Here is a 17,321-nt window from a genome sequence, read left to right on the forward strand (position 1 = left end):
AGTGCCCTCAGGCAAAGCCAGGCTCCCTGTTTCCACCCTCTGTTCCCTCCACCACCCCTCCAGTCTTTATGATAGTGCGGGCCCCAGCAACTGCTCCAGCGTATCAGCGATGGCGATTCTTGTCATTATTCCTCCTCAGACCTTCCCAGCTCAGTTCAACCTCAGGGCCTTTGCACTGGCGGTTCCCCCCACCCGGACTTTCCCACAAATGGCTTCTCCGGGACCTGGAGTTACCGCTGAAATGTCAGCTCCTGGAGGGGCCTCCCCGACCCCAGCGGGTCGGCTCTCCCCTCGCCGCGGGTTTTCTGGTCCACATGGGCGCCTTGATACTTCTGAAAAGGCATTTTCTTGTTGACTGGCTGGGTGTCCGTCGCACCCTCTGGACCCGGAGCTGGGGAGGGGCTGGGGAATCGGATGAATGACTTGGGGTGGTGGGGTGGGGGGAGGAGGTGGCCTGTAGGCGCCGCCTTGGCCCGGAAGGACTCCAGCCAGGCGGCGGGGCGGCGGGTGTGCGCGGATGGGGGCGCTGCAGCGGGCGGGCGGGGGGGCGCCAGGCAGCGGGCGCGCGCGGACGGGGGCGCTGCAGTAGCGGCGGCTGCCGGCAGGGGGCGGGCGCGCGCGGACGGGGGCGCTGCAGTAGCGGCGGCTGCCGGCAGGGGGCGCCGTGCGGACGGGCAGCGCAGGGCGGCGGGCGCGGAGCGGGCGGGGACGCGAGGAAGAGAAGCGCGGCGGCGGCGACGCGCGCGCCGAGCCCACCCCCCGCGCCGCCGCCCGGACAATAAACAGCCGCGCGCGGGGCGATGCCCGAGCCGGTGCCACCGCCCCCGCGCCGTGCATCCGCGGCCGCCCGGCGTTAGCCGCCAGCACCCCGCGCCCGCACCCCTGCGGTCCCCCCCCGCCCCCGCCCAGCATCACGGACCCACCCGGATCTCGGCGGGGACATGGAGTGAGTAGGCGCGCTCGGGCCGGGCCGGGCCGGGGAGGGGCGACACTGCCGGGGGCTCGCGGTCTCCGCGGGAGAGGGAGGCGGCAAGGGCCCCCGAGACCCCCACTCAGCCGGGGAGCGGCTGGCGCTGGGCCGCGCCTGCCCGGGGGCCTCCGCCCACCCGACCCGGCGGCCGACGCACGAACGGGGCGCGGGAGGCAGAGGCTGGAGCCCGGCCCGGGACGCTGGGGAGGGGGAGGCCGAGTCTCCGCCTGCGCCCCGCCCGCAGGCCTGCCCCTGCCTGCGCCCCAGGGGCTGCCCGCGGCCCTCTGCCACCTGTGGGCTCCCGAGCGGACATCCTGGGAGATCGAACGACCCCTCCCCAAATGGAACCGCTCGGGCCTGGAGCTGCTCCCCTCCCCCGCCCCAGCCGGCGCTGGCTGCTCCCTGCGCCCTAGACGCGAGCTCTGGCAAGCGCTGGCCGGTCCTTCCTCTGCCCTCCCCGAGGCTGCAGTGGGGTCCTGAGCCCCTCCTAAGGCCGCGGTTCAGTCGCCGGATGTTGTCCCGAGTTATTGCTGGTGGTGGTGGGTGGTGGGGGGTACTCCAGGCTTCCCAGGTCTGTGGGGTGCGACGGAAGACCAGGCGTTTTCTAGTGGGGGAACTTGAGTCTGAACCCCTCCGGGGGAAAGGAGCCCCTAGATGGGCCCCAAATGGTGCAGCAAAAGAGCCGCTGGCCTTCCCCATCCCCAGTGGGCGGCCTTGGTCTGTGTGGGGCTGGGCGCGGAGTTGCGTCCAGGCCCAGGGTTCCTGCATACAGTAGGTACCCAGTGGGTGTGCATGGCCATGTCAGGCACAGGTCCTCTTCTCCTGGCCGTGGTGGGGGAGTGCCCCACGCCCCTCACTCCCACAGGTTGGTGCTGGGAGGTGGTCGAGTGCGTGTGCTTTGGGCAGAGAGTCAGGAGGCAGAAACGCCCACATCTGGGGTCCAGGCCTCCTGCCTGCCCAGCTTGTGCTGGGGCAAGCGGCTGCCCACTCAGGGTCTAGGTCCCCACCCCAGCCTGAGGTCCGGACATGAAGGTCCAGCCAGGCCAGCCCTGCTGGCTGACCACCCCCTACCCATCCCACTGGGTGTGTTTTCCAAGCCGGCAGCTTCCCTCCAGGGATTCACCCGTGACCTGCCACACCCTCGGCGGGTGGGAGCCACCCCACTCCTGAGCAAGGCGACACCCATGACCTCTGCTTTTGAAAATCCAGACAAAGGCCTGCTGCCCCCCCCCCCGCCCCCGCCCCCCAGCCCCGGGAGCCCCGCCAGGGGCTCAGGGGAGCCAGGGCCCAGACTTGCCCGCTTCACTATCCCTGGCTTGTTTATCTGCTCCCAGGCCCAAGGGGAGCCGCTGGGCCTCCCAACAGCGACAGCCCAGCCAGGCCTATGTGAGGGTGTGGCCGAGGGAAGGGGGCTGCCTGGGTGGGGGCCAAGGGGGAAGGGGGAAACTCCAGCCCAAAGCAGACGAGTGAGGGGACATTCCACTTGGTCCACACTTTTTCCTGCCCCCCTACCTTTCTTTGCCACTAGGGTTACTGAGGTGCAAAGAGGAGCAGCCACTGCCTGAGGGTCCCACAGTGCAAGGAAGGCTCTGCCCCCATGGACTCAGGGTTATTATAGGGTTAGGTTTATAGGTCAGGTATGTTGACAGTGCACCCCCATGGGTCACTTGATAGGTTTTCTGGGTGCTAACCCACTGGAATAGCCATGGAGAAGGTCTCTGCCAGTTCTGGGAGCTGAAGAGGGGCCGGAAAAGGCTCCATCTGGGGCTGTCCCGTCTTTAAGGCCTGCCACTTGCTGGCTCGCTGCCCTTTTCCGTGAGGATAGAATAGGCTTCAGGCTCAGAGGGAACAGTTGCTAGAACATAGCCGATCACCTCGATGTGTTTCCATGGATTCATTTTTGCCCAAAATCACAGGAGGCGGTTGTGGTTTTTGGTGGTGCTGGAAAGTTCCTTTTAAAAATGAATTTAAGAAACAAGAGGATTTAACGAAAACTAGAGAGTGACTAGTCACTGAGGTGGTGGGGAAATGGCTGATGCTGTGAAGAAGTGACGAGGACAGGAGGGTGATGGAGATGTTCCCGGGGGCTCAGGAGCTGGGCTCGAATCTCTGCTCTGGGGAGGATTTGCTGTGTGACCCCGGTGAGACATTGCTTGAAGGGAACATTCTCGGGTGCCAGGCCCCTGTCCTGGGGAGGACAAGTGTCCAGCCCTGAGGAGGGAGGAGCAGGGTGTTAGTTGGACTTCTCACCATCTGGATAGTCAAGGCTGCCTGAGAGTCTTCCTCTGTCCTCCTGCCTGGAAATGTTCAAGTAGAAAGTCTCAGTTGGGTGCTAACTGGGTCCTTAACTCCTCTTTCACACTTGTTAATCTCTTATTTTAATGAGAGGCTGAGCAAGCCCGGGTTAAGAGGCAACAGTATCTACTGCTAATTGAACTTAATAAAAAAAAAAATGAACTTAATAACAAGCTTTTATTTCTATTCTATCTATTTTTTTAAATGGTTTTATTTTTTTACTCCAGTGTTTATGGCAGTGGACAGCTGGTTTTTCCAGTCTTGATACCAATGTAATGACTCCTTTTAAAACAAGGGGATTTGATTTAAATGGTGAGTAGATGCGAAGGAAAGGAACATAAAGATAATAACATACATTTGAGAAATGCAGACATTATTTCTTAACAATCATTTAGTGGGTACTTGCTGTACAACAGGCCCTGTTCTGGGTGCTGTATCAGTGTGAACTCCTTTAATACATCAGCCCTATTAAAAAAAAAAAATTTTTATGAGGTAGGGAAATGGAGGCACAGAGAGGTGAAGTGGTGTGCCTGAGGCCACACAGCTGGAAAGGAGTGGAGCTGGAATTTGCTCCTGTACCAGCCAGGCTCTCACCCTCTCAGCTCCCAAGTGGAGCTATGTGGGGTGGGGCGGGGCTGGGTGGGGGATCTCATACCTTCCTGTGTCCAAGGGTAGGGGTCTGAGGGGCTCCTGGCTACCCTGTCATTGCTTTACAGCCTGACTTGTCAACTGAGCACATGGAAGATGGCCTTGGCAGGTCCCTGGGGGGCATCAACCACTGCTCCCTCCCTCACCCCAGGTCATCAGTGACGTGATTTGGGGCTGGGGGATAGAGAGAGGGGTCTTGACTCCCATGAGACTTTGGGTGCCTCACTGTCCTTCTGTGTACCTCAGTTTTATCATCTGGAGAGTGGGAACATGACCCCAGCTCCCTCACAGGCAAGGCAAGGCCAGGAGAGGGGTGGGCTTTATGGACTGTGGTCCCTGTAAGTACCACCCAGTTGAGCTGTTCTTGCCCCAGCTCCATGGTGAAGTCCACCCTTAAGGATCTCATATTTTGAAGCTGAGAAATGGGTTGATGTTCTTAAAAACATCACATCCAGTTTTTCTGAGTCAGGGCTGTTTCCTGCCATCCTAAGAAATATGGATCCTTCTTTGCCCAGGAACTGTTAGCAAACACTCCCTGTTGACCGCCCCAGTTCTGTGCAGGAATGTGGGCCGGGGGAGCCCATGAGGGGTCTTCCTAGTGGGGTAAGGAAGGTTTCCTGGTACATTGCATCATGGACCTTTTCTGCGAAGGCTACTTCAGGGTTTTCCTGGTAGGCAGAAGGGCATACCTGGTAGACAGGCAGGTGCAAAGGCTCCGGGGCGGATGGCATTGGGGAAAGGGCGAACTCTTGTGTTTGTGTTCTTAGGGCCAGATACTGTAGGGCCTTGAGGACCAGGCTGGGGAGCCATGGGGAGCCCAGATAGTGTTTGAGCAGGGGAGGAGTAAAATGGCTCTGGCCACTACGGGGTAAGACCAAGCAGGAGCTAACTGGGGCTCAGCCTGGACAGGGTCCATGGAGGCAGCTTGGAAGGAGATTCTGGAGCCGGAAGGGACTGGCCCTGCTGCCTGAGTGAGCTGCAGAACTTGTGGGTCAGAGCTGCCCACATGGATGGAGCAGAGAGAGACGTCCCTGTCCCTGAACTCCCTGGAAGATGCTGCAGAGGGGTCCCTGATTTATATAAATGGAATCAGACAACATGTGGCCTTTTGTGTCTGGCTTCTTTCATTGAGTTTTCAGGGTTCATCCATGTAGTAGCGTGTATCAGAGTTTCATTCCTTTTTTATGGCTTAATAATATTCCACTGTATGGATGGACCGTGTTGTGTTTCACGGTCATCCATTGGTGGACCTTAGGCCATTTTACGTGCTTATTTTTACAGTTGTCTCTGAGGTGGCTGGAACTTGCTCTCCATTTAATGTGGGGAGTCAGGTTCTGTTTTAGGTAAACGTTAAGTTGTGAGAGAGTTTTTCTTTTTAGAGGAAGTGATCATAGGACAGGTGGTTCAAGGAGGTGGGTGAGGTTTGGGGAACTCTGGGGGCAGTAAGAGCCCAGGAGGGTTTAGAGTGGGGTAGGGGGCCCTCCTCTGGGACTGGAAAGACCTTAACTGACTTGGTAATCCAGCAAGCATTCACTGAGCACTCGCCATGTACCAGGTGATAGGGATATGGCAGGGATAAGACAGACACAACCACTGTCCTTGTGGGGAGACAAGAAACAAAACCAGTAAGACAATCAGAGTGTGGGATGAGGGCTGGGAGGGAGCTGGTGTGCTGGATTGGGAGGCCTGGGGAAAGTCCTGAGGGTATGAGGTAGAAGATATCAGGGGATGAAGCCCCAGCAAGGGCACAGCCAGGGCACAGCCGGGGCACAGCCGGGGCACAGGCCCTGAGGCAGGACCAGCCTGGGATGTCAGAGCCCAGCACCTCCTGGCCAGTGTGGCTGGAGTGGAGGGAGCAGGTGAGAAGAGGGGGGAGCTGGTCTCTGCAGCTTTATCTGCCTGAGGCCCATGTCTGCCTGCAGTGCCCCCATTCCTGCCGCACTGCTTTTCCTGCTGCCAGGGCCCCGGGGCAGGGTCCAGCTTCTTCTCCTACCCCGCAGGTTAATAGGCAACAAGCTTGCTCCCCTGGGTCTGTGGCCTGCTCAGACCTCTGCCTCCTCCACACCAGAAGGCTCCCAAAGCCCTCTTTGTCTCTGTCCTTCCAGAATTCTGTGTCTGCTCACTTCACAGAAGACAGTGGTGGTCCTGTGGGCCCTGCCTGTGCAGCCGGAGAAATCCTTCCTGTTGGGGGAGGGGACACAGAAGGGCTTCCTGGAAGGGGTGGCTGTGCTGTAGCTGAGCCTGGAGGTGGAGGAGGGAAATGGGAAGGTGGGGGGCTGAGAGGGGTGAGGGCTTGAATGGTGGTCTGAGAGGCAGATGTTTATATCAAGGGTGACAAGGAGTGGGGGAGGGAGACTGGGGTGGGGTGAGGGAGGTGCTGGACTTTGGGGGACAAAGTGTCCAAGAGGGCCAGGGACTCCCCAGGGTCCCAGATGGAGTTGGAAATGAGTCTGGTGTCATGGGGCTTCTCCCTCCCATCTCCCGCCAATGGGGAAAGGGCCCGCCTGGACTCCTGCCCTCACCTCTCACCACCCCTCTGGCCCCTCTTCTCTGCCAAGGCCACCGTCAGCTGTTTCCTTTCAATTTGCGCAGGAATATTCCCAGTGCTGGGTTCCGTGCCTGCCCGGGGCCAGGACCCCTCATCCTGGCCAGAACTGCCCGGGTGTGGACTCTGGAAGGACAAGTGTGACCCCCCCTTCCCCCTCCCTGCCCTCCCTGCCCTCCCCAGCCCAGCTTGTCCTGCCCGCTGGGTGACCTTGGGCTGGTTGCGTAACCTCTCTGGGCCTTTAAAAAATAACACCCCCCTCCCTCCCCGCCCAACTAAGGCCTCTGCGGGGCTCTTGTTGGGCTTGGGCCTCATCAGCTGGAGCCGGGATTATCTCAGGCGCACTCGCAGCCGACGCCCTCACCCAGTCCTGAGCCACCCACATCGAGACTCAAGCCCAGATATTCCTCCGAGCTCGTAAAAATAATCCGGCAAGGACGCGTGCGCTGATGGTGGGCGAGCAGCTCCGGGCTGTTGCCCTTTGCACAGCGCAGCCCCAGAGGCTCGGAGACCCGAGTGACTTGCCTGGGCCACACAGCCAGTGGGGTGGCCGCTGTCCCGTTCTGAGCCCCCTCCGTGGCCACGTAGCCAACATCCAGCTTCTCGACCCTCATGTAAGATCGTGTGTGATCTGAGCTCTGCTCCCCGCAGCGAACTCAGAAGCCTGAAAGAGGGTCTCAGTGATCCCACTGACGCCCTCCTCTACCCCCACCAGACCTCAGGGAGACCCCGCCTTCCCAAGCTCTGCATCCTGGGTTCAGATCCCTGCTTCGCCACTTAGCAGCCGTGCCTCAGTTTCCCCACTGATAATATGGTATACTAATCCCACGTGCCTCGGAGGACGGTCTGGATGATGGAAGTCAGGACGCGCTATTTACGGACTTCATGACCGTTTCCTCACCTGTAAAACGGAGCTGATAGCGGACCCGCCGCGGGTAGTGAGCGCTTGGGGTGGTGCTCTTGTTTTAATAGAGTTTTATGGTTGTATTTTGTTTTATTTTTCAGATTTATTTACGATGTTGACAGTTACCTTCGCTTAGTCTTGCCTACCTCGCGCCAGGGGCGTGGCCAGACCCTTCCCGGATAGTAGCCCCTCCCAGGGCAGGCGCCCCCGGAAACCCAGATGCAGGGGCAGGGTAGACCACCCCCCCTCCCGGCTCCACCCTTTGTAGGCGGCCCCGAGGCCCGGGGCGGAAAGCCCCTCAGGCCCCCAGCACCAGGCCGGGGGCGGGAAATGCTAGGCACCGGCCCCGCCCCCACACGCTGGGCCTCAGCGTTGCCATGGGGACGGCGCTGTTGCCAGGGCGACCGCCTCCCGCGGGCCCCGCCATCCATCACCATCAGTGGCGGCGGTGGCGGCGGCGGCGCCCATGGTCGGGTGGCTCTGGCGCCCCCAGGACTGGGGAGGGGCGCGTTGGGGGGGGGGCGCAGGCTGCACCCCTTGGTCTGTGACAGGTACACGAACCGGATGGATGGAAATTCGCTCCCTGGGTCTCAGTGGGAGCATGGGCCCCACGCCTCGCCTCCCGTCTGACCTTGCCCTGCCCTCGCGCTGCCCCACAGGGACAGGCCGCTGAGTGAGGACACTGTCTGCCTTGTTGTCTCTGGCCTGGTGAGCCGGTCACACAGCCGTCCCTGTGTCCCTGCGTCCGGCCTGAATGGCCACCTGACGCTAGGGTGGGGGACCCCTGCGCAGAGCGGCTGGCCCCACTGCCCAGCGTGGTCCTGCATACACGAATGTCCCCCCTGCTCTGTGGGCCCTTCCCAGCTCTGCCTCGTTCCCAGTGGGGTCCAGGGTCACTTCAGACCCCAGCAGAGGAAGGCCCGTGGTGTGTAGTGTAGGAGCTGGGTCGTTGTGAGTTCGAATCCCTGGTCTTTCACTTTCTAGCCATGTGACTTTGGGCCTCGGTGCCCAGCTATAGGAAGATCCTACCAGGCAGGGGGAACAGCAAGTGCAAAGGCCCTGAGGTAGGAGCAAGAGCTTGGTGCAGTTGAGACACAAGGAGGGGCCCTGGTGGGTGGGACAGAGTGAACAAGGGCCAAGCAGAGAGGAGGAGGGTGGAGAAGTGGGTGGGGCTGCCCCTCCTGTGGGCCTCCTGGTTGTATTCATGGGATGATGGGAGCCACAGAGGCTTTAGAGCAGGGCAATGACAGGTTCCGGCACTCCCTTTGAGGACTGCTTCTGGTTGTGGAGTGGAGAGGGGGCTTTGGGGGGGACAGGGAGGCAGCAGGGGTTGGTAGAGGCCTGGGCTGGGGCGGGAATGTAGGGCTGGAGGGAAGTGAGCAGACTTGGGGGACTCAGGAGTCTGATGGGACTTGGGGATGGGCCTGTGTGGGGAGCAACCTGCCTGTGCGCCACAGTCAGACAGGGCAGACCCAGAGTTCTGGCTGACCTGGCCCTTCAGGAAAAATCTCCAAATGAGGCTGCTGGATCAAGCCTTTCCTGAACTCCACAGAGCCAAACCCAGCCTCCTGGAGGAGGGAGAAAGAGGAGCTACAAAGGGTACAGCTGGTGCTGCTGGGCCCAAGGGAGGCACAGAGAGAGGCAAGTGCCATCCACCAGGAAGGGAAGAGCTAGGTGGGGTCACCTGGCTGGAGTGTGGGAGCTGGTTGACTTCACACACCTCAGCAGGGCCAGGAAACCTGAACCTGAGTGGGGCGGGTGGGCGGGGCACTGGTGGCACTGCACAGGGTAGGTCTCCACTCAACCAGGAGCTGCTGCCCGGGTGACAGCCGAGTGCTTGTGGTGGCCCCAGCAGCGTTGCTGTGTGACCTCGAACCAATGTTTACCCTTCTCTGGACCTCTGATTCTCTGCAGAAGTGCAGAGGGGAAGGGGAGAGGCCACATAACTAGGTGTCTGCTCCGACTTATTTGTGCAGATGGGGAAACTAAGGCTCAGAGAGGCGCAGAAGCTGTTTAGAGGCCGTGGGGTGGCTCGGGGGCTGTGAACCACAGGATAGTCTGTATATTCAGTCCCTGTGAAGATAAGGGGCTCGAGGCAGGAGGGAGAGGCTGGGGAGGTCTGGCACCTACTGCTGCCCACCCCCTCCCCGTGTCTTCCAGGCCCTGTTCCCATCAGACTGGGCCTCCCACCCATCAACACTGCCCAGAGTGGGCAACTGGCCCAGGGATTATTCGGGACAGAGAATCAGGAGGGCCCTGGGGGGCAGGACCAGGTCCCTGTGCCACCCTACCCAAGTCTCATCTCCCTGCCTTGAATGGTCACAGCAGCCCTGGAGGCGTAAGGGGATTACTGTGCCCACTGTGGGGAAACTGAGGCCCAAACACAGCCTTGGTCCAGGCCTCATTGCTGTTCCTTACTAAGCACCTACAGTGTGCAGCTTCCCAGGGCGGTGGGAAGGGCAGGGTGAGGTTTCAAAAGCCTCCCCTGGGTGCCTGCAGTTGGGAGAGGAGGCAGAAGATCAGGGAAGAGGTGGAGGTGGGCAGGGGTCTCCGCCATGGAAGATGGTGACCTGGGCTGGGGGGCAGTAGGGGAGTGGAGACCACAGGGCTGGTTCTGGATCTGTTTTTGGACCAGTGAGGCGAGGGTCCTAGGGGAAGGACGGGGGAGCCACAGGGACGCCAAGGTTCTGTCCTCAGCAGGCCAGTGAATGGCAGACCGCCTGGCAGAGGCGGCAGGTCTCAGGAGAGTGGCTTGGGGCTGGGAGGAGGCGTTCTCCAGGTGCCCCCCATGGACGGCCCTTAACGTCGATAGCATGAACGCATGCCTTCAAGTGCATCCTGAAGCACCGTTGTGGGTTGAGCACCTACTGCATACCATCCCCGAGCTAAGGCTAAAACACCCTGGATGGGCTCTCAGAAAATGCTGACTGGATAAGGGGGAGCCTGAGGCTGAATCCTGGCCTTGCTGATGCTTCTGTGTGTCCTGGGGAGTCTCTCTGGGCTCTGGGGCTCCTGGGAGACCCAGGCGGAACGCAGTATAAGAAGTACTGACGTCCCGAGACAGCATGGTCAACTTTGCAAGCCCAAAGGTTGAGAGATGGGTCTGGCGGGTCTTTTGTCCTCTGTTGGCCCCTCCCAGGGCTGGAGAATAAGCACTTGGTGGGTGGGAGGTTGAGGAGGGGGCTGTCCTGATACAGTCTCCCAGTCTGAGCAAGGTGATAGTCCTCTTCCTGGGATGCCTTCTCCAGCCTTCCATGCCTGGTGAACTCCTACACAGGCTTCATGGCCCAGCCTCAATGCCCACTTCTGTACATAGCCCTTCCAGGGCCTCCATTCGGAGCCTCACACTCTCCTGTCCCAGCTCCCCCAGGCCCTGCACTTCAGGGGTGGCAGCAGGGTTTGTGAGCGAATTAATGAAGTAATACGGCTGGAAAGAGGATGGTGCCGCCACTTTATAGAAGGGGAAACAGAGGCACCGAGAGGTACAATCACTTGCCTGTGGCCGCCCAACTGGGAAGAGGCAAGTCTGGCTGAAAGCAGGGGTGAGGATACCTCCCAGGCATCACCTTGACCTTGTTTCGACCCCTCCCCCCAGGGTCCTGGTGACAGAGACCAGCTCACAGCAGGAGCGGCTCCAGGCCATTGCGGTGAGTCTTCCCGCACCAAGGATGGAGTGGCCAGTGGGGAGGCTAGGGGAACCTGGGATCTCAGGGTCCCTACACCCAGTCTGAGATACCCAGGCCTGGCAATGGTGAGTTCCAATTATTTGTTTGGGAAAAGTGTTGAGTGTAGGGACCAGGCACACGCAGTTTTATATCTTGTTTCCATGAGATAAAAATAAAGGCAAAGATGCTGGTAGTCTGTAGAATGTGGACTCTTGACCACTCCCCCCTTGTGTAGGAAGGGAAATTGAGGCTAGCATGCAGAAGTGCCTCCGCTGGACCTCAGACCCTGGAAGCACCTCTTGGGGTCTGCAGACCCTCCCTCTTATGCCGAGGCTGGGGGGTACAGATAGGCCAAAGGGCCAAGTGGGTGCAGTTTGCAGAAAAGCAGGCTGTGTTATGGGCAAAGCCTGGGTAGGGGTGGGACCTGGGCCCCGGGGGTCCTGACTGCCCTCCCCACCCCCAGGAGAAGAGGAGGAGGCAGGCAGAGATTGAGGACAAGCGCCGGCAGCTGGAGGATGGCCGGCGGCAGCTCCAGCACTTGAAGGTGGGCAGGTGCCCCCCTCGGCAGATCCCCGCCTGGGCTGTGGAGGGGGTGGCAGTGCCCAGGGACCCCAGGCTCAGCTGGCTTCTGAGGGAGGGGGAAGGAAGAGGTGACCCTGACCCCAATCCTGACCCTGAGTGCAACCCTGACCGTGACTTTTACCCCAACCCTGTTTCTGACTCACCCCACCCTGAACTCCAACCCTGACCTTGAGCCTGCCCTGACCCAAACTCTCACCCTGACCCTGGCTCCAACTCCAATTCCAACCCTGATCATAACCTTGATCCTGAGCCTGTCCCTGGGCCCACCCCTGACCCCGGCCCAACACCTGCCACCCCCAGTCCAAGGCACTTCGGGAACGCTGGCTGCTGGAGGGGACACCATCCTCGGCCTCGGAGGGGGATGAGGACATGCGGAGACAGATGGAGGAGGACGAGCAGAAGGCGAGGCTTCTGGAGGAATCCGTCTCCAGGTGGGGGCAGGCATGAGCCAGCACCCAGGAGTGGGGCCTTGGAACGCGGCCCTTGGGGTCCGAGGCCTGGGGTGGGGTCTGGCAGCTGGGAAGGCCACCTTGCTCCTGGAACAGGAGGGAAGTGCCTCGCCCATTCACATGCTTTCCTGGGGCGGAACAGAGACGTACATGGCAGAGCTTCCATGGCAGCACCACAGGCATGGTGGATGGGAGCCAGAGCGTCTAACCTAGGCTCGGGGTGGGCTGCCCTGCGTGACCACTGGGCCCAAGGACCCCCCCTTCCTCTCCAGACAGTCCAGTGGAGCAGGTGTGTCAGGGCTGTGGAGTGGGCAGGTCCCAGTCCTGGAATAAGGGAGTTACCAGCATTGTCATCCCTGGGGGCTTCCTGGCGCCAGCCCAGCTGGCAGGCTCATCCAGACTCAGTTCTAATGGAGTCCACAGAGGCGGAGGCAGCTGGGCCTGCAGGAAGCCCTGGGGAGGGGCCTGGAGGGGCTGGGACAAAAGGCCCCAGGCTTTCAGGCAGGTAGGAGCCCCAGGCTCAGCTATGGGTGGTGGGGTCAGGGCAGAGGGAAGTGACAACTGAGACTCCCCTTTGGGCTCTGGAATGGAAGGGGTGGGGAGGTGGGAGGGCCTGTCCGGGCCCAGGTTACACTGGGCCCCAATGCATAGATGGAGGACACTGAGGCAGGGGTGCTCCAGCAGAATCCCCCACCCCAGCCCAGCCTTGGATGTCCTGGGTTTGGAAGAAAGTAGTGTGCAGGCTCAGCTGTGATCTCCCTTCAAGCTGGGGACAGACACAGTTGAGTCTGCAACCTTCTCTTAACGCATGGCCAGGGGACGTGGAGGAGAAGGGGTGTTTAAAGATAAGGATAGGGCGCTTTCTTGGGCTTTGGGGTGAGCTGAATATTGCCACCTCCCTGGCCTCAGATTCCCTACCTCTGAGCCAGGGAGGTGGGAATCCCTTTGGACATCTTAATTCTAGCAAACATTAAGCACCAAGTGTGTGATGGGGCCAGTGCTCGGACCCTTGCCCTGGGGAGGAGGCTGGCCTGCAGACAGATAGACAGTCAGACGCTGATCAGAGAGATGTATGTGGGGAGGTGGTAAGTCAGTGGGAATTACTGGCCATTGGGGATCACCGTTCCTGGGACACCTCCTAAGGGAAGCCCTCCTGGCTGACTACAACCTTGAGCTGTTTTGTGAAGGGACAGGCGTCCCTCTCTGTGTTCGGCCTGCCAACCTGGGCTTACTTTGTTAAAGGGTTGCAGACTCAACCCTCCATCTGTCTATCTGCCTTGAAGAAGAATGTCTCCGGCAGGTACTGAGCTACCTTTAACACCATCACCCCTGGCCAAAGCCTGGGGCATGTGACAGTTCACTCTGGGATAGAATATCCCAGTGTTGTTTTTGCTGGATTTGTATCATTATCTTCTAATACTTGGAAAGTGACACGCTTTTTCCAGTTTCCCTGGAGAGATAAAATTTCCTGTAGAAATAAATGGATTTCACTGGGAACAAGGAGAGTCATTTTGAAGCAAACTGTGATGTAAACTGTGGCACAACGGAGTGAACCCTGGCTTTGAATCCTGGCTCTGCTATGTGCTGGCTGTGTGAATCTGCCACTCTGTGCCTCAGTTTCTCCAGTTGTAAAAGGGTGTGATGAGAATACATTGTAGAGTTGTTAGGAAAAATGAAATTCAAGGAGTCGTTACATGGAAACCGCCCAGGATGGCACCAGGCACACAGCAAGTGCTCAGTAGATGTTGTTACCCCCACATGTCCCCTCCCCAGGCTGGAGAAGGAGGTCGAGGAGCTGGAGAACGGAGATGCAGTCCCAGTCACCAAGGAGAACGCGGCGGCCCCCAGCCCAGCCCGGGCCCCGGCCCTGAGCCCAGCCAAGGAGGAGCACAAGGTGCTGAACTCACAGCAGGTGAGAGGTGGCTGGGAGAGGGGTGCTAAGAGCAGTGGGGAGCCATAGCAGGTTTTGGAGCAGGCCAGGGACATTCTCTAGGTGCTACGTGGTGGCAGGGATGCAGGCTGGGAGGCCAGGGCAGTGGGGTCTGTCCGGCCAGGGACGGCACCTGTGAGGTGGCGATCGGGGAGGCAGCCCTACCAGTGAGGGACAGCCAGGAGGGAGAGGAGAAATCGGAGAGGATCCCTAAGATTCTGGTCTGAATTCTGAGAGAATGGGAGGGTGGAGACAGGTACTCTCTGGGCTATTCCCCCCTAGAGCCCCTCCTGTGCCCCCCGAAGATGGGGACCCTGGTCAGCGGGAGGAAAGTGGGACTCCGGTCCCCCTGACCTCTGTCTTTCTTTCTTTCAGACCCCGGTGGGCACCCCCAAAGGTAAGGCTAATGGAAGGGACGGTGGTGGTGCTGCAGGCAGGCCTACGCGCCCTCTGGTGGTCAGAGAGGGGATGGCAGGGCGCGTTGTTACCTGCCGTCAAGGAGCGTTTTCAAGCTCACAGCGACCCCGTGCACAACAGAACAAAGCCCTGCCCTGTCCTGGGCCAGCCTCATGACTGGTACGCTGGAGTCCATCGTTGCGGCCACTGTGTCCATCCACCTCCTTGAGGGTCTTCCTCTTTTTCACCGACCCTTTACTTTACCAAGCATGATGTCCTTCTCCAGGGACTAAAAAGCATGTCCAAAATATGTGAAATGAAGTCTTGCTGTCCTTGCCTCTAAGGAGAATTCTGGCTGTATTTCTTCCAAGACAGATTTGTTTGTTCTTTTGGCAGTCCACGGTATAGTCAATATGCTTTGTCAACACCACAATTCAAAGGCGTCAATTCTTCCGTCTGTCTTCCTTATTCATTGTCCAGCTTTCACGTGCATGTGATGCGATTAAAAATACCATGGCTTGGGTCAGGCGCACCTTGGTCTTCAAGGTGACATCTTTGCTCTTCAACACTTTAAAGAGGTCCTTTGCAGCGGACTTGCCCAATGCAATGTGTCTTTTGATTTCTTGACTGCTGCTTCCATGGCTGTTGATTGTGGATCCAAGTAAAATGAAATCCTTGACAACTTCAATCTTTTCACCATTTATCATGATGTTGCTTATTGGTCCAGTTGTGAAGATTTTTGTTTTCTTTACGTTTAAGTGCAATCCATACTGAAGGCTGTATGTAGTCTTTGATCTTCATCAGTAAGTGCTTCAAGTCCTCTTCACTTTCAGCAAGCAAGGTTGTGTCATCTGCATAACACAGGTTGTTAATGAGTCTTCCTCCAATCCTGATGCCCCGTTCTTCTTCATATAGTCCAGCTTCTCGGATTATTTGCTCAGCATACAGATTGAATAGGTATGGTGAAAGGATACAACCCTGACATACACTTTTCCTGACTTCAAACCATGCAGTATCCTCTTGTTCTGTTTGAACGACTGCCTCTCGGTCTGTATACAAGTTCCACGTGAGCACAATGAAGTGTTCTGGAATTCTCATCCTTCTCAATGTTATCCATAGTTTGTTATGATCCACACAGTCCAATACCTTTGCATAGTCAATAAAACACAGGTAAACATCCTTCTGGTATTCTCTGCTTTCAGCCAGGATCCATCTGACATCAGCAATGATATCCCTGGTTCCACATCCTCTCCTGAATCCGGCTTGAATTTCTGGCAGTTCTCTATGTACTGTGAAACCATTTTTGAATTATATCCAGCAAAATTTTACTTGCATGTGCTGTTAATGATATCGTTCAATAATTTCCACCTTCTTTTGGATCACTTTTCTTTGGAATGGGCACAAATATGAATCTCTTCCAGTCTGTTGGGCGGGTAGCTGTCTTTCAGATTTCTGGGCATAGACAAGTGAGCACGTTCAGCACTGCGTCTGTTTGTTGAAACGTCTCGGTTGGTGTTCCACCAATTCCTGGAGCCTCGTTTTTCACCAATGCCTTCAGAGCAGCTTGGACTTATTTCTTTAGTACCGTTGGTTCTTGATCATATGCTACCTCTTGAAATGATTGGATATTGACCAATTCTTTTTGGTACAATGACTCTGTGTATTCCTTCCATCTTCTCTTGATGCTTCCTACACTGTTCAATATTTGGCCTATAGCATCCTTCAATATAGCAATTTGGGGCTTGATTTTTTTCTTCATTATTTCAGCTTGAGAAATGCCAAGCGTGTTCTTCCATTTTGATTTTCTAACTCTAGGTCTTTGCACATTTAATTGTAATATTTCACTTTGTCTTCTCAAGCTGCCCTTTGAAATCTTCTGTTCAGCTCTCTTTTACTTCAACATTTCTTCTGTTCACTTTTGCTATTCTATGTTCAAGAACAAGTTACGGAGTTTCTCCTGACATCCATTTTGGTCTTTTCTTTCTTTCCTGTGTTTTTAATGACCTTTTGCTTTCTTCATGTATGATGTCCTTGATGTCATCCAATAACTTTTCTGGTCTTTGGTCATTAATGTTCAATGTGTCAAATCTGTTCTTGAGATGGTCTCTAAATTCAGGTGGGGTATATTCAAGGTTGTACTTTGACTCTCTTGACTTGTTTTAATTTCCTTCGGCTTCATCTTGAACTTGCATATGAGCCATTGACAGTCTGTCTTGCAGTCGGCCCCTGGCTTTGCTCTGACTCATGATACTGAGCGTCTCCATCCTGTCTTTCCACAGATGTAGTTGATTTGATTCCTGTGTGTTCTATCCAGTGAGGTCCACGTGTATAGTCACCATTTATGTTGTTGAAAGAAGGTGTTTCCAATGAATAGGTTGTTGGTCCTGAAAAATTCTATCACGTGATCTACAGCTCATTTCTGTCGCCAAGGGCATGTTTTCCAAATACCAATCCTTCTTCTTTGTTTCCAGCTTCCGCTTTCCAATCACCAGTAATTATCAATGCATCTAGATTGCATGTTTGATCCATTTCAGACTGCAGAAGTTGGAAAACGTCTTAAATTTGGCATTAGTGGTTGGTGGGTAAATTTGAATAATGGTCATATTAAGTGATCTTCTTTGTACCCATTGCCGTCTGGTCAATTCCACGGATATAGACCCTGTAGGACAGAGTAGAACTGCCCCATAGGGTTTCCAGGGAGCAGCTGGTGGATTCAACTGCCGACCTGTTGGTTAACAGCCGACCTCTTAACCACTGTGCCACCAGGGCTGCGTCTTCCTTGCAGGCGTATGGATATTATCCTATCACAGACAGCATTGCACCTCAGGATGGATCTTGAAATGTTCTTTTTGTCGATGAATGAGACACCACTCCTGTGCAATCTGCCATACCCAGCACAGTGGACCATATGGTTGTTTGATTCAAAATGGCCAGTAC

At 57.0% G+C, this 17,321-nt stretch overlaps 1 protein-coding gene and 1 long non-coding RNA gene across 4 annotated transcripts in view; both read left to right on the plus strand.

Moving 5' to 3' along the window:
* Positions 1–861: 861 nt before the first annotated feature.
* Positions 862–17,321, plus strand: part of PALM (paralemmin) — a 29,605-nt gene continuing 13,145 nt past the window's right edge. For 2 of the 3 annotated variants that reach the window (XM_064280035.1, XM_064280036.1), the window contains exons 1-6: positions 862–946; positions 10,958–11,009; positions 11,491–11,571; positions 11,910–12,040; positions 13,832–13,970; positions 14,364–14,385. In XM_064280035.1, the coding sequence (XP_064136105.1) occupies positions 942–946; positions 10,958–11,009; positions 11,491–11,571; positions 11,910–12,040; positions 13,832–13,970; positions 14,364–14,385 (430 nt within the window). In that variant the 5' untranslated portion in view covers positions 862–941. The remainder of the gene's footprint in view (positions 947–10,957; positions 11,010–11,490; positions 11,572–11,909; positions 12,041–13,831; positions 13,971–14,363; positions 14,386–17,321) is intronic. The other variant, XM_064280037.1, reaches the window with a different exon arrangement.
* LOC135230572 (uncharacterized) lies at positions 7,941–8,993 on the plus strand. The gene is made up of 3 exons (XR_010321128.1): positions 7,941–8,070; positions 8,347–8,426; positions 8,915–8,993. It is a non-coding gene; the product is annotated as an uncharacterized LOC135230572 (long non-coding RNA).

Source organism: Loxodonta africana, chromosome 3 (assembly GCF_030014295.1).
Source record: "Loxodonta africana isolate mLoxAfr1 chromosome 3, mLoxAfr1.hap2, whole genome shotgun sequence".
NCBI lineage: Eukaryota > Metazoa > Chordata > Mammalia > Proboscidea > Elephantidae > Loxodonta > Loxodonta africana.